The 17313-nt window shown below is 41.8% G+C and overlaps 1 protein-coding gene across 4 annotated transcripts in view; it reads left to right on the plus strand.

Moving 5' to 3' along the window:
• fam20a (FAM20A golgi associated secretory pathway pseudokinase) overlaps positions 1-17313 on the plus strand; it is a 68707-nt gene that overhangs the window by 17313 nt on the left and 34081 nt on the right. For 3 of the 4 annotated variants that reach the window (XR_005946627.1, XM_041217295.1, XM_041217298.1), the window contains exons 2-5: positions 4589-4648; positions 9893-10068; positions 12635-12685; positions 14937-15015. Coding sequence is in view for 3 of the 4 variants with exons in the window: in XM_041217295.1 (XP_041073229.1) it covers positions 4589-4648; positions 9893-10068; positions 12635-12685; positions 14937-15015 (366 nt within the window). In the remaining variant the exon portion in view is untranslated. The remainder of the gene's footprint in view (positions 1-4588; positions 4649-9892; positions 10069-12634; positions 12686-14936; positions 15016-17313) is intronic. The other variant, XM_041217296.1, reaches the window with a different exon arrangement.

Raw genomic sequence — 17313 nt, forward strand, 5'->3', positions numbered from 1 at the left:
AACATGAAGAAATGTATGAAAGGAGAGGGAGCATGAGAGAGAAGGGGGGAGGGAGCAGCGAGAGAGAGAGAGAAGGGGGAAGAAGGAGGAGAGAGGGAGAAGGGGAGGGAGAGGGAAAGGGAGGGGGAGAAAGAATGGAAAGTGTGGGAGAGGGAGAGAGAGAAGGGGAGAGGGAGAGAGGGAGAGAGAAGGGAAGGGAGATGGTAGAGGGGAGGGAGAGTGGGGGAGGGTGGAGTGGAGAGGGGGAGAGGGACAGGAAGGGGGAAAGGGAAAGGGGGAGTAGGGGAGGAGGAGAGGGGGAGAGAAGAGGGGAGGGGTAGCTGGAGTGGGAGAGAGGAAGAAGACAAGTTGAGGGGCCAAGAGGGGGCAGAAAAGGGGAGGGAAAGAGAAGGAGAGAGGATGAGGGGAGAAGAAAGGGAGGGGGCAAGGGAGAGGAGGGGAGGGACAGAAGGAGGAGGTAGAGAAGGGGAAAGGGGGAGAATGGAGTGAAGGGGAGTTGGAGGGAGGAGGGAGGGCAGAGGGAGAGAAGGGGAGAAGGAGAGAGCAGGGGAGGGAGAGAAAATCAAGAGATTTAGTGTTTGAGGAATTGTTAGTGATACGAAGGGTTTTCTATCAAAAGTGCTACAATTCCTTTCCATCTCAAACATTTTTTGCCAGCCCACATACTCAGAACAAATCTGGGGAAAGTATGGCATTCGCCATGGAGACACCTCGCTATGCCAGCCTTATGGAGGAGCAGGAGGAATAGAAGCATATGGAGTTGAGGCAAGTAAAGCAGTATGGCAGAAGATATTGGTAATGAATGCCAAAGCTGCCTCAATCCAGGCTGCAGGTTGACACTCCTGCATGAGTTGCTGTCTGACACATCCAGGAGTCTTCCATCACCTCCAGGAGGATTCATAGGTTTTCAAGTGAAAACTCCACAGCCCTTTGGTGAAATGTTGCCCTGTCATTGGTGCCTTGAAGACATAGCTTGTTACGACTGATCTGCGGGTGAGGTCCCCCAATTTGTTATGATTTCAGATGATATACCCCAAATTGTTAACATTTCGAACTGGACCCCCAATTTTACTATGTTCCTGGCGAGGAGGAATGAGCTGCCCCTTTATTCAACCTGCTCAGTTGGTCACAACAGGGTTAATTTAAAAGGGATCCCATCCCTTGTGGGTACCTTTTCGCTGTCTAAATGTATGTTTTAGAAGGAGCCAATTTAACAAGGCTTTCTTGAGTCAAAGAAAAAGTAAATTTATCAGTTACTAAAAACCTGAGAAAAAACATTTTAAAATGCAATACACATATACATAGATTAGAAATTAGAAATTGAGTCCAAAAATAAAAGTTTAAAAAGATATACGAATCAGTCTTTGGCTTGTCCGTGAGGAGTAGATGGCGAAACATTGCAGCTGTTAAGTTGGGTGATTCTGGTAGAGCTGACTTTGGCAGTTGAGCAGTTGGTTTTGAAACACTTGGTTCTACAAGTTAGCTGAAGAAGTTGTCCTGTTTCCTTTTTGACTACGGCTTTGCTGACTTGTGATTTTCCACCAGCAACAGAGGGAGACTTTTTTTTACCTGCAAGCTTCAGGGATGCTTGGTTGATGTTCTTTAGCACACCAGAACTAGCACACACAGGTCAGGTTTGCAGCTGGCTTTGTAACCCCTTTTCTTGTGTATTCATGGAAGGGAAAAACAAAAATGTCTTTCACCTAGAATCTTCTTTCTTTCAACTCAGATTATGCTTACATTCTGAGATATAACTCAACCGGAGATGGTTTCTGCTGAGATAGTAATCAGTCTCCATTATCTCTGCAGCCACAGGAGCTTAGAGTTCAGCCTTTTGCATCGCATCTCTCCCTTTGAAGTGTCTCTGTCTGAAGTAGGCCTTGACATCTTTTTATGTGTAACATTCAGTTCTTGTTGCACTAGTCGGTCAAGTGTAATACACATAGGAATTTTCCAGCAAGTGGTTACTTTACATTCTCAGCCAGTTTTTGCTTACTTTTCTTTTTTAAAAAAAAACAGGTCTTCCTTAAAGTTCAATATGCCCACAAGTAATTCGGGACTGTGATCTGCTGTCACGACAAGCTGGCTTGTGAGTGATCATGATTCTGCCAGCAAAAGGCATTCTGTATGAGGATAAGAGATGGACCAAGTGGATCCAGTGCAAAAAGGTTTGAGGAAGAATTCCTGTAACCTCACCTTGCTGTCCCCACCTACTCTAATGACAACCACGGTCTTGAAGTTCTTTGTGCTTTTCTTGCCCAATTACAGGTATGCCAGGACTTGCATCACTTCATATGCTAATTAACATGCCAGGAAATTTAAATTCAACTCCCTCTGCTGGTGAATGGTTTAGTGTTGCAACACAAACATTGAGGACATTATATCTGGTAAGCCTTCAGTGAAACAAATGTAAATAAATCATTTTTGTACGTAGAAGAGAAAAACAGGAGCAGATTCATCACCACAAAATTAAAGGATGAACAGAATGTAATTAATGGGAATCGAGAAACATTGGAAGGAAATGAAGTCAGTTTTAGAGTTAGGTGGTCTTTCAGAAAATGGCTCTCAAGGCTGTTCCTCCAGTGACACCGGACTGGGCAAGAGGAACTTTGATTTGATCCATCCCTGAGATGCAGGCAACAGAGCAACTGTTTGCAGGCCATTGTAGTCAACAGGTTGGCTATTGAATGAACTTGCTTCACTAACTGTCTCCAAACTTATGCAGCAATGCAAAATAACAATGTAATTCTGTGGCTGTTGCAGAGCACAAAAACACCTGCTTAAGCGTCATGAGATATTTGGACACGCTATCTCTGATATGAGAGGGCGAATTAGACTAAGTTCAATCTTCTGGTGAACAGGTTGATTTTGAATTCCTTTCCAGCAGCTCAATTTTCAAATATCCTCCTCTTTGTCTTGTGTAGATACCTTGACTTGGAGGAAACCACAGTGTGATCCTTTGGGCTCAACTGTGATCTGAAAACACTGACAATATCTTGGCTCACCTCAGGATCTGCTCCCACCTACCCTTTCATCATTCTAGCCCATCTTTCTAAAAAAAAGCAATACATTTTTCACCACATAGTTATCTTCTGCTTGGAATGCACATGATCATCAATACAATAGTAGAAATTACACAGGGTCTCATTTGATCATTGTCACGTTGCTCTTTGTGGTTTACTGCATGTAAACTGCCTGCCACGTTTTCTACATTACAGCAGTAACTATGCTTCAAAAGTACTTCATTGGCTAACTGAAATACTTCCAAGCTCTTTGTGACTGTGACTCTCCATGACTATGAAAGGTGCTATATAAATGCAAGTTTTTTTTCTGCCATATGCTATATAATTTGACATTGCTATTAATTCCACAATAACTCATGTTGTATGTTTATATATTGAGTTAAGTGACACTATGCACATTGTTTCATTGAAATGACTAACGCAGGTATCTGTGGATTTTGTCACCCCATGCCTCAGAACTGGGATATTAATGGCTACCCAAAAATTTGGTGACATTTGGCTTTTTTTTTGGGAAAGAGGCAGAATTTCACCCATTGTCATTTAGTTTAGCCGCCCTGTGTTATGGCACAATTTACATGGTCTTGACTCAAGTATGTTGATAGTCTGATAATATGGGCAGCTTTGTTGGAGATATTATCTTGTCCTATCTTTTGACCACTTACCAAACCTTCTAATTTTGTGTTCTTGAAGCATGTCTTTCTGGTGAAAAGTTTTCTTAGTTTTATTCTTAATTTAGTGGATTTTTATTAACAGTACTAAAAAAAGCCAGATTCATGACCAAACACCACTAGGTTATTTACATTTGGTACAATTCTACTTACTTATTTCCTTATTTTCTACTATTTGGGTTAACTCATTCTGTGTATCAAATTCATTTGCCTAATCTGGAGCAGTAGCACCTATTGGCACTGCAGGCATGATAATCCATCCTACAGGAAAGACCAGGTTTTTGTTTAGATGTTTGAAAACACAAGGATTAACCTGGTTACATCCGTGACAATGTTTGATTATGTCACACGAAACATTTTGGAGCCTGTTCTCAAATAGTTACAGGCTGATTGGGAACAAATTTTGGACCACCAACCAAATAGATTATGAAATTTTGGAAGGACACTATTTCTGTGCATTGCATTGTGGAGAATGCACCAGTAACTGACAACTGACAGTTAACTGTCAAGCTTTGTTTAAAGTCGAACCAACCAGGTCGACTCTGATTGGTCCAGGCCTTGCCTTGGGGAATGGACCAGTGAATGGCTGTCCCCTAAGCTTTTGTTTAGTTGAAAAGGCTGTAACGTGTATACATGTTCCTTTTGACTGCAAAGGATAGGGTCCCAGTGTATGGATTTACGTAGCTTCTGGCACATCTGCATCAGTCACAGAAGTGCAAGATGAAGAGCTTCGACAGCATGTCTCTTCAGCAATGCTCAAGTTCTGTACTACCTAACAAAACTATTAAATTTAACAAAAATAAGAGCAAAAATTGAGAAAAAGACAGTAATGAACAAGTGTGCTTGAAAGCTTTTACCTTTGTGCAAAATATTTACATTTTCTATTGTATGGGGCAGAATTTTAGGTCGGTGTGCACCCGGCCTGATCAGATGTGAAATTGTGCGTGATGATGTCGGGTAAGTGTCTCAACGTCATCCTGCACATCGCGCGATATTTCGGTCGGCAAGCTCAAGCAAGCGTCGGAAACGTGCCTGCTGACAGTTAAAGTTGTTAATGTTCCAATTGTCCCTGATTTTTTGGGGGGTTTTTTTGTGTCCGCCCAACCTTACGGTTGGCAGACGGGTGAATCTGCCAGGCGGACTCTCCATTTTTGATGAAACCTCTTCCAAGGGCGGGATGAGGTTTCTGTTATTAAATTTTTAAAAATGTATGGCAGAATTTTCATCATGTATATGTTCGGGTGACTGATTCTGATGTGCGGACGTTTTTTTCCGGATTTTAAAACCTTTATTTAATTGTTTTGAAGTCTGCAGCTCCCTGAGGCAGCTCTCTGCTTTCAGGGAGCTTTCATTCTGCGCTCGCCCCCGCCCGCACTTACATCAGTCCTCCTGCTCCCCCCCCCACCACCCCCCCCGCCCCACCCTGGCAGCGCTGAGCCTTTCAGTGCACGCTTCAGTGTGAAATCGCAGTCAGGGGCCGATTGCGGTTAGCGGTCTGTTCCCCGCCGCTCCCAAGGCAGCTGATTGCTCCCATGCACCAACCTTAAAAGCCCTGCCTGGTATTTATATTACTGTCGCACAGGCTCCAGTTGGTCGAGTGAGCTTGTTGCTGGAAATTGCTGTAGTTCAGCTGAAGCTCAGTTGGTAGCACTCTGCCTGAATCAGCTGGTGGGGTGGTGGGGGAGAGGTTCACAGTCTCACTCCAGGGACTTGAGCAAAAAATCTAGGTTGATACACCAATACAGCACCGAGGGAGCACTGTGCCATCAGTGGTGCTGTCTTTTGCGTCAGAAGTTAAACCAATGCCATGCTTGCCCACGTGGGGGATATAAAAGATCCCAGTGCATTATTTCAAAGGAGAACAGAATACTTCTTCCCAGTGTCCTGACCCGATACTATGCCTCAACTGACACCTAGAGAAAACAGATGGCCAGGCCTTTATCGCATCACTGTTTGTGGGATCTTTACATGTGCAAAATGGCTGCTGTTTTCCCTAAATCTCGATAGTGACTTACACTTCAAAGATATTTCATTGACTGTGAAATGTTTCAGAATATCTTGAGGTCGTTAAAAGGTGCCATGTAAATGCAAGCTTTTGTTATAATAGTTGTGTCTTCAGGATTATGATGCATTAGCTGAAAACTTAAAACATATAGACAGCCAGGATTTACCAGAAATTGCTGGCAACTAGCAAGCTAACTTATCACTGATGATAAAGTACCATGTGAGATTGTTAATGGCACCTTCCTTACAAATCAATACGAACCATGTGCTGTTCACTATTAGGTCCAAGAATGGTGAGTACAGTGAAAACTTTTCCTTTTATATGTCATGAGAAATCTGTTGTTGCAGAACATTTTTGGCTGTCCAATCATCATGCTTATTTTATGATATAGAAATATTGTTCCAATGTACTGCAATATTATATGTTAAGGTGTTTATAATGAAACATATTAAAGCTTTCCATAAATGATGGTGTTCATTTATGGGTGTGCAATAACTTGTTCTCACATGCATTTAAGTACAGTTCTTACTTGGCAGTAAGGTAATTGAGCTTGTCATAGCTTGACAGTAATGCTCGCATGTGCATTTATTAGTAATTGGGACCTTTGCTTCGAAATTACAGTTTGCGTCAAGCCAATTTTGCTAAACAAAGCAGCAGTAAAATCAAAAATGCAGATTTTGCAATTGCGCTACACTTCCACTCATGGCCATACAATGCAAGCTCTGTACACTTAAATGCACAAGCACCAGTGAGGACTGTTAAAATCAGCACAATTGCTAATGAACATTGAGAGCAAACCATATCTTTGACTTCCGCATCAAACCTGTCATTTGACCTTTGCATTCATCTAATTTGACTGTAAAGCCTGAGGCAGTATCTCTTGCAGCAGAGCTTCACCATGAAACAGCTCATTTTCCCAATCATGTCATTCTGAGTACACAGCACAATAGGGACCATTTAGCACTCACCTGGTAGTCAACCTGCCTGAGAACATGAGCGAGAGCAGGGCTGCCAGGGACGTAGAGTGGCCCAAAGTTTATACTATCTGTACTTGCTTCTATGGTACCCAGCAATTCTTTCACATCTGGGGCTTCTAAAGTCAGGCCATTTAAGTCTATGCCGACCTTTCCATCCAATTAATGTACAGGTGGTCATGCCACCTTCCTGCAATCACCTGGAGGAGAAAGCGTACAGCAATGACCACTTTCTGGAGCTTCATCACAATCTGCAGCCCTATGCATGTCCCTGGCATCAGTTTGTCTTTGGTGCGTAGTTAGTAATCTTGCACTCCTTGTTCCTATTGACAATAACATGGCTGTTTTCTGAGTGTCAGTGATAGGCTGTTGGAATGAAGTGCCATGTATCCTCTTAGCTGAATCATGAGACAGCTGTAAGGCTGATACAGCAGTTGAGGCAACTAAATGATCCGTGCCATTTTCTGGCATATCTTTTGTCATTTGCGGGCTCAAGGGGGCTGGATACACTTAACGTGCCAACCCCCAGATGCAGCAAACTTATCGGTGTCCAGTGCAACTATGCTTCTGCTGCTTGGCATTCTCTCAGCATGTCCATTGATCTGGGACCAGACCTCTGAGCTGTTACATGGGCACTGATGTTCTGCTTCACCAACACATTGGAAACAATCTCTTTGCCTGGTTTCATCGGGTCCAAGCCCTTATAACAGTAGGCCAAGCATCAATGGAAGGTCTTTGGTTCTCTGTCAGTGGCAGCTCTGTAGTGGAGATGGCACACACTAGGAGAGAGAGTGCAAGAGGAGCAGCGGCGCCTTTCAGAGGGCTGTAGAGGCTGGGTCATTAAGTAAATTCAAGGCTGAGAGACGTTTTTAATCAGTGAAGGAATCAAGGGTTATAGGGAAAAGGCAGGAAGGTGGAGTTGAGGATTATCAGATCAGCCATGATCTCATTGAATGACAGAGCAAACTTGATGGGCCAAATGACCTACTTCTGCTCTTACGTCTTATGGTCTTACAGTCTAACTCATGGACTGCAGTTCTGTTAAGCATTCATGTGCAATTGCACAGGTGCCTGTAGGGGACTTCTCACACTTACACTCACATCCTACGGGCTGCTTGGCCAGTCCACTACTGACAACAAAACACGGTGCCCAGAAAGCAGACCTTCTTAAAAATTGAAGGCTGCTGAGGTTGAAACTTCCTGTACTCTGCAGCTGAAAAAAGCCTTTAAGAGCTGCAGCTGTACATTATTCTCTTCTCCACACAGACAATGGACTCCTGCCGAAAAGCCCAATTCAGAAGCACCTTATACAAATGCAGCAAGGCCAACATTGACTGATCCTAGTGGAATGGCTGCATGGTCCAACCTTTGTACATTCCAGAGCAACCATTTCACTACCAAAAACTGAAAAAAAATTAAACCTCATATTTTCCGCTATTTGATGATCCTAGCAAGCAAGAGAGCTATGTAAATGTTGCTTCAAAGTCTATAGTAAGCACAAAGCGATTATTCCTCTTGTTTTAGCAATAGCTTAAGGATTTGTATTCCTTGGAAAACGGATGACTGAATGTTCGCATAAATTTCTGTTAAGTTCTTGCTCAAGGTAATTACTTAACAACTTTTTCAGTATTCCACAGGTGCAAAATGGCTATTTCACTCCATGTAAGACCTGCATTAGTGAGTTTAAAGAGTGAGAAGGTTTGAAAGTGTCATTGTAGTGTTACGACCCACCCCTAGGTGAGTTTCCCCAAAGTTGTTGATCCAGGTGAGATCCCTCAATTTGTCACCATCTGGCTGGGACACCCCCAAATTGTTATGCCCTGAGTGAAGAGGGATGAACTGACTTCCTGTCCCCCCCCCCACCCACCACATCTGTTGGTCACAACAAGATTTAAACCAAAAAGGACCCCTCTCGCGGATACCTTTTTCCCAGACCCAATTTTGATCAGACTTTCTTGAGTTAAAGGTAAGATTAAGTTTATTAACTATTAAAGGCAAGAAGGGATAAAACACAAGCATATACAGTCATACAGGTTAAAAGTGAGAATTTAGCTTGAAGTAAGTGAATATGTATATTTAAAAAAGGGTATACGGAACAGTCCTTGACTAGTGAGGAGTAGGTGATTGAGTGTTGCGGCCATTACGATTCGAGATTCCGGTAGAATTGACTCCGGTAGACGAATAGTCGGTTTCAAGGTTCCAGTAGAGCTGACTTCAGTAGATGAATAGTCAGTTTCGAGGTTCCAGTAGTGTTGAATTTGGTTGAGAGGGAGAGAGATAGGGAAATCTATAAAATGACGATTTGCAGGTATACTGTGTGTGGCTGTTACCTCTGAGTCAAACTTGCTGCGCTTGGTCTCTCTCAGAACACCCACCGAATAGACAGACACCGGGACAGCTTTTCAGCTCACTTTTAACCTCCTCTTTGCATATTCTAAGCTGGAAGCAAATTCACAAATCTGTCTGGGCATCACAGGATCTCTTGATGAAATAACAGTTAACTCCCATTGTGTCCCAATGTCTCGACCAGAGGGAGCAATTAGTTTCTGGATGTTTTTAGAAGTACCTTGTCTGGCAGCAGGGTGAGGTTCCATTACCTTGTAGGGAGTTACCCTGCAGCATTCCAGCCAGTGACTTGTGTGCATTTTTAACAAAAACCTCAAATCTTATTTTTAAAGTCTAATATTTCCGGATGCAATTCAGTGTTTCTACCTTCATTATTATGACAATAGCACTGACAGAAGTGAACAGTGCAAGATTGTACAAACCTCAGGAGCAAAGGCTGTTTATGTTGTTGCCCCTGCACTTGTGGGAAACCTAGGCCAAAAGAATTTGAGTGAAATTTAATTCTTTTATTTACTCCTCTTTCATTTCATTTTATTTTATTTTCCCTGCTGCTTTTTAGTCAGAACTTCAGATTAAAGAAAATGCCTTTCTACTGATATTAATATTTTTCAGCTAGAAATCTGTCAACACTTTGGGGTTTTTGGGTCCTCAATCACGTTTTGATCCCCTTGTTCTCCAACTCATAATTTCTGATCTTTGATGCGATTTTGTTTACATGGCACAGGGAAACCAGTGCTTAAAATAAAGAAAACAAGTAAAAAAAAGTTGGACAAGTCCTTGCTTTTAGTTTTACTACATTTATTAAACCTTTGTCCTAAGAGGTGTGTCACCGAGCGGTTCACTAAGTTTAACATTTTCTTTATTGTTTTCTACAAGGAGAAGAGCACGGACAGGGGACTTAACAGGTACACATTACAGCTCCCGGGTTTACCTGGCTTCTAACTGGCTGAAGTTTCACTTAGCAATTGATCGCTACGCACTGTACCCTCGATCGGATCCCTTTCTTGATCGCCTGCTTGAAGACTTAGCTGTTCTTGGCATCAGTGAAGCTGGTAAGGAATCACAGTTCTCTAACAAATAGACAAACTGGCTGCAATTGCATTGCATTGGTACTGTCTCACGTGATAGCCTCCTGGGACTTGCACCCAGGGCATTGGGTGCACAGTACATCCTCAGACCTTTCTCAGGCTGGTCTAAACCATCCATGTTCCACATCAGCCTCCTCCACTCCACACTTGGTTCCTGAGTTATATTGCCAGTATGAAAGTGGCACTGTAAACGTCAGCTTTGCGAAAAACAGTTTTGATTTCAGCCCATGAGAGGTTTTGGTGTCCCACTTGGTGTACCCCCCAAGCCATCCCCATTGGAGTGGCTGCTCCGACATTCCATCTGGCACTCAGCGTGGGCAGCTCTTCTGCAGCACGGATCAGTGCGGAAAAAATCCCACAAGAATGTGAAAACCCAGGTCTGCTCAATCACCACCTCCTCCCATGATATTAACAGTCTGGATCTCCATGCTAGGCAAGCTCTAAACCACCTTCTATCCTGAACATCGCTTCATAATATTATTCATTCACTGGGTGTGTGCTTAAACTGCAAGTGGAAAATTCCAATTTCACCAGGTGTTTGTGAGTCACTGTTTCAGTGCCTGTTTTGAGGCAAATTGGACTGAAGGAAGGTGTGTTATCAGGAATATTGTGAGACTAGCTTACCACAAGGGACTTTTGTGAAGTTGATGGGAATTTTATAATATGTAAGGTGTGTGCGCCCTAACTTTTAGCTGGGAGCAGTGAAGATTAGTAATAACAAGGTTTTCTTTGAACAATTTCCTCATCTATAACATTTAATAGGCCTTACTTCTACAGTTAAAGCAAATCGCCAACCATGGGGATATTAAATCATGTTATCAATAGCAATAGAAGTGCTGAAAACATCAAAGGCATGGCCTTTTTGTGAATTAATCCCAGCTCATTCAGACACCAGCAGCACTCGGTGCTAATCTAAAGTTGTGTGATGGTAGTCTCAGAGAGTCAGTGGAAATGAATAGTGACTCCATGATTATATTAGTAACAGATAGGATGTTTGGAATGCTTATGTCACAGGTCAAAAATAATTACTGTTGTTGGAGTACATAAAATGATCAATTGTTTGATGCATGCGGACCTAAAAGAAAGGTTTGAGCTGAGTTCAGCCACAACAAAGAAATAAACTGCTAATAGACTAGGAGGTCTTGTGGCGCAGTGGGTAACATCCCTACCTCTGGGTTCAAGACCCACTTCAGCACTTGATGGCCATGTAAAGTGCATTCATAACATGGCCAAGCAGGTTGATTACCAGCCTGTAAATCCTTTCAATATTCCTGATGCAGGCAGCAAGTGTGGGAGAGAGTTTCCTGGTCAGCTATACTGCAGAAGTTAACAGCAAGCCACTGCAGTACTTTGCCAAGCATAATCACAGACCAGTCCAGTGGAAGCCCATGATCACCAAAGCCCTCTTAGAATATAGTACATGGAGGAGGAAGAACTAAAGACCACATCAAGCCCAGTGTCTCTAATGTATGTGGTTTGATATAGGAAAGTTCTGAATAGCTTTCAAAGTGTGTCAATGTTCTTGCATTTGCACAGTACCTTGTTTAATAATTGATCAGTGCATTAATTATTTTAAGTACTGTTCATTCACATTTTTAACTGATTATTCCACTACCTATAAAAACAACAGATCTACAGAGGGTGAATGAAAAAGACATTTTATGTTGAACAGAAGAGCTGGGTTGCACAAAGGTTTGAACTGTGTCCTGTAAGTTCTGGGATTGAACATTAGAAGACTGGTGAATTGAATCTTTCATCTGTAAGGGTTCTACATGACATATGGAAGAATTGAAGGGTTAATGAATTATACTAGGTTATTAAAGGTTATTGCCAGTAACACAGAGGCCAACAGTCAGATGTGAAGGCTGGTAGTGGCAGCTGTACAAACCCAGATTTTTTTTTCTTTTTCGAGCTATTTATTTACTGGGAACAGAAGCCGCTTTCACTGAACATTCTACCGCAGATTAGATTTGTTTTATTCAAAAGTCTTATTGTATCTGAAAAATAAAACTTTTTTTTAACTATTGAGAGTGCTTTTATACATTCTTAGGTTGTCCATTTGAAACAAAGACCAAAGGCTGCAATTGCACTCCCACCTGGCAGCGCCCTAATCATATTGCTTGTTGGTGAATCTAACCTGTGTGGCCAGGAGAGAGTTCTGCTCAAGTGGATTGCAGATGAGTGTGCCTCCTTAACTTCAAACATTTAAATAAATAATGCTTAAGTTTAGGAAGTGCCCAGGAGGTCAAGCTGACTCACTGGACACTTTTGAAACTTGGTTTTTTGCACAGCACAGGAGCCACACGCTGAGATTGATCCAAGGTGGCCTCCCCAAGGATTTTGACATTGTTGTGCTATGGAAACAGGTTTGAGTTGTACTCTGAAGTTGCACTGTCATTTTTGTGATCACTCCAAAGTGTAAACTACTTCATAGAGACCCAAAATGGCACTCCAACGGCTTCTTAGATTATTAATCTTTACTCTCCGTAATTATTTTATAAATAAAGTGGTTTTTTTACATATTTTATAGATTACACGGATGATGAAAAAGCTTTGAATGGAAGATGCAATTGTAAAGAAGGTATGAGAGACATTTAACCTTCTCTATCCTGAACAGTTTTTCTTGATTCCCAGTCAAGGATTCTCGGTGCAGCCTTGCATTCTTGCTTGTGATCAAGACCCAGAAGCAGCAAATTTTAATCTTGATTAAAATGAATTCCACACATTGATGAACAAAATGAAGCAAATGGTTTCAAACCTTAAAACCGGGCGACGTTAACAAATGCTTTTTAGAGTTTGGATAATATTGGCCATTTTAAGTCACTTCTATTTGTGCAGTGCCTGCACTATTTGAGCTGGTTTAAAGTAAACTTAGTATCTGCTCTTGCTGCAGGAAGGGGATGTATGAGTCAACAGAAATGGGAAAAAAAAGCAACTTGTTTTTTTTCTCTCAGCAACTTTTTTCACACTCAGTTGTGGTTAGAAACAAGGGAATCTGTTGACAGTCTGTTCAACGAGCTCCTTGTTTTGAAGGGATATTTGTTTTAAACATTTAACCCCACCACCCTTGTTCACTGATTGCATTAAAATCGGTTGAACTTTAGACGATCGTACAAATGATAAGTATAAATATGTACTACCTCCTACATGTACAAGAGCATGATTTCTTCTCTTGGCAGCAAGACACAAACACTGTTTGAAGCTGATAAAGTGGTGTTTGTTTCTAAGGTAAGTAGAGAAGTGGACCTTGTACCCAAATGTGTGCATATCAGATATTTGGTTCAACATTAGGCAGAAGGATAAAAGCTGGAGCCAAAACTGCCTGTGTGGATTCTGTGTATTACCAAGAATTGGGGGAGTTAAATATACTAAATAGGCTGTTGTCTTTCCTACTACCTGATATCTAATCAGTAGGAAGTTAGCATCACGTCTCTATCTTATAGAGCAACCTAGCTTACAATATTGCAGGTTACTGTTCTAATAAGTCCTAGTATGTTATTTTCCTCTTGCCTCAAACTGCCCAAAGTTTGCTTCCCACATGGGAAATAGTTTAAAGTCAAACTAAATGTTAATCCCACTGAGACATGAAGTTTAGGAATATTGTTGAAGCAATTTGTTAAAGTGCTGTTTAGAAGATGTCTCCATTTCATAGGATCTTAGAATGGTTACAGAGCAGAGGGAGGCCATGTAGCCCATCGTGTTTGTGCTAGCTCTTCGCAAGAGCAATTCACCTAGTGCTAGCCCCCTTGAGATATCTGAAACACTCTGCCGCCTGTCCTCCTGGACTTAAAGGGCAGAATGGCAAAGGTCAAAGTAGCAGAGTTGCTGTGCCATATGCTAATTTGTAAATCAGAAAGCAGCTCAGCTGCCAATTTAGTAGGGTTACTTTTTCTTTCAAGATTGCACTTGTGCCAGTGCAAAGTAAAATCAGGGCAGTGTGTTTAATAATTCGGTGTTGTAAAGAACTGATAATGCAATCCAGGATATGCGCACCAGAATCGCAGCTCCAAGGGGCATCACACATCTGTACCAAAGTGAGCATTCTTACCCCATTAAGCAAGATTGGCTCATTATAATATTTATATTTGTTTCCCAGGATGCTACTGGCATCTCAGGTGCAATGAAGGCCTTAGACTTCTGCAGTTGATAATATGATGTATTCACTATTATGTGATTGACACCATTGTGTACAATAATGGTGGGAAGTTAACTTTTGAACTGAACTTCCCACATTAGCATTCTTGCTACCTCAATCTGGTACTGGTGTGCAGATAGGGCAAGGTAGTTTTAGGGCAGTCAGTGGCATGTCTATAAGGTTCTATATTTGGTGAATAAGACTTATGAGCTTAGCCAGCATTGATGTCGTACCCTGAAATAAAAGGTCATGACGCAAGTTGTTACATCTATCTGTAAACTGGTTTGCATGGCGCCAATGGCAGTATTTGTTCATCCCGAAATGCACAAGCAAAGCTGCACTTAGTTTAATTGTTTGGTACTTTGCGCATCATTCTGCGGAAGGCAGCACTTTTCCCTAAACCACAAGAATTACAGTTTATAACTAAATGATGAGAGATGTGGGCAGAAGATGTAGATTCCCCACTTAAAGCTACGAGTTTGTGTTCAGTCTGCCCTCATTATAAAACCCAAAGTGGTTTCTCTGTTCTGAAGCCACTGCACCTTGGCTCTGAAGTTTTTCATACTGTGTTTGTCTTGGATAGTGAGTAGTATCTGAGGGCAGTGTTCCAATGAAGGAAATATATATTATATAGAACACTATTTTATCTGTTGTAACCTTCAATTTTCTTGTTTTTTTCCCTCTCTCCCTCTGCAAGTTGTGAAGCCAAGTGGAGTCCATCTGAAACTGCTACTAAAATTTCAGAACTTTGGAAAGGCTGTTTTCAAGCCTATGAGGTAAGTTAATTCACCAGCACCCACTTTTAACCTCATTGCAAATTAAATTTTTCTCACATTGGAGTGAATAATCAGATTCTGTAGTTGTTCATTACAGTTGCAAACATTCAAATGAGAAGGGACAAGAGAGGTATGGAGCCTTTCCTGTAATGTCAACATGCTTAAATCAAATTCCAGAGATGCTGCTGAGAGACAAAGTGTTAAATTCATACCTTGGGATGAATCATCCTACTTTTATTTCTTGGGATTTTGTGCTCTGATTGTTATATAGATATTTTCAATAAAACAATCATTTTTTTTTAACTCACCAATTTTGTCTCCTTGCCACTGTCCTACAGTTTTCTACTGTGAATGAAGTGCTGGGCTTCCCTGGCACATCACTCATTTGGATATCATTCCATGTGTAAGTCTTCACATTGAGTCTTGTCACACTATTTGATCGCTGGGGTCATCACAACTGACCTTGGGTTTGGCCTCACCCAACAGCTACAGGCCCACACACACTCCAGCCACTGCCACTGGATATCTATCAGGAATTGGAAGTCTGGCTCATATCCCCTCCCTAATTCAGCTTCGCTGAGGCCGATTGAACCCTCTAGCTGACCTCAACTGAGGTGGCCATACAATGTGGCACCAGTTGGATACTGAACGTGGGACTATCCTAGCTGGCATAGCTCAGCTTTTCATTGAATGAACCCACCGTGTCATCAGGATACACTATCAATATCTAATGTTCTTTACAGAAGGAGACCTGCCGTTCAATCAGCCTGGCCTATAACGTAATGCCAGACCCATAGCAATGTGGTTGACACTTAATGGCCTCGCAAGCCTCTCGGTTGTTTTCAAGAAGGAGGTTCACCACCACTTTCAAGAGTAAATAGGGATGTGCAATAAATGTTGGCCTTCCAGCAACACCCACATCCCATAAGTCAATAAAAAAATGAGTTAAATACACTGGGAGGATTTCACTCATTTTGCTGTTTGTTGCAAAACCATAACTGTGAATATAAAGAAAATGATTATAATTTTGCTACAAATAGCGAATGGGGAGAAACCTTTACTCATTACTTCAAAGTTTGATTCCGTTGAAAATACACTCACTAAGCAGTCAACCCTTTCATGGTGATATAGATTTCTTCATTACTGTCTGAACTAAACAGTTTTAAAAACCTACAAAGAGCCAGAAAAAAAGTTTCAAAGTCAAACAACAAAAGGAAATGTGGTTCACTGGTAGCAATGAACTTTGTCTCTCTGTAGCAGAGATTAGAGGGAACCGGGAATCTGAAAGTATGTGACTTACAGCCTTGTGCTGCAGCTTGACCTGTCAATCTTCAGTTCTCAAAGGAAGAAATCCACGATTCCACTTCATGCCATGTGTTGAGAGCAGGTGGCTTCACCCACAAATCTAGCTGAAGTAATCAGTGGTAAGATTCATGCCCTACCTCCCTTTTAATAGAAAACTGTCACTTATTCTACAATAAATGGTCAAATTTCCAAGCCTCAGATCCTGGTGCAGCATTGACAGATACCCCTAAGAAATAGCATAAATAATTGTTAACGCTATTTCTCTGGAATTCCTACTGAAATTAAAGCAGAGATCATCAGAATGCCCTGTGGAAATTCTACACTTAGGCTCCCTGCCCCCTGCCCACTGCCCCCTCCATTCACACAGCCAGTAATGTTCAGGTGTCTCTTGATTTCAGTGTCACTTGATGCAATAAACTTTCAATCTTGCATCAGAACTGAGATACGCTTTCAGCCTGACTCCATAGCTGATGCAGATTTTGCAATACTACAACCACTGTCAAGTTTATTTTTTAAAAAAAAGGAGCCCGTAACCCCTACAAAATGCAGCAGTTAGCAATTGTGTTGGAGTGAGTTCCATGCACTGCAACACTGGCTCAGGGTTCAGAAGATGTTCACAAACCACAAGGTAATTCATATCAATTGAACATCTTGAGTATACAACGCACTCGAGTCCAATTGCTACTCCTAATAAGGTTCTCAGTTATTATACTTCAAAACTCTGAGCATTAAAAATTAATGGGTCAGCTGTGGCTCAATTTGTAGAATACTTGCCTCTGAGGCACAAGGTTGTGGATTCAAGTCCCACAACAAAGACTTGAGCACACAATTCTAGGCTGCCACTCTGGTTCAATACTGAAGGAGTGCTGCACTGTTGGAAGTGCCATCTTTTGGATGAGATATTAAACCGAGGTCCCCCATTCGCCCTCCCTGATAGATGTAAAAGTTCATATGAAGACATTCTGAAAAAGGACAGGGGAGTTATCCCCGCTA

This window comes from Carcharodon carcharias, chromosome 22, assembly GCF_017639515.1.
Source record: "Carcharodon carcharias isolate sCarCar2 chromosome 22, sCarCar2.pri, whole genome shotgun sequence".
Lineage (NCBI taxonomy): Eukaryota > Metazoa > Chordata > Chondrichthyes > Lamniformes > Lamnidae > Carcharodon > Carcharodon carcharias.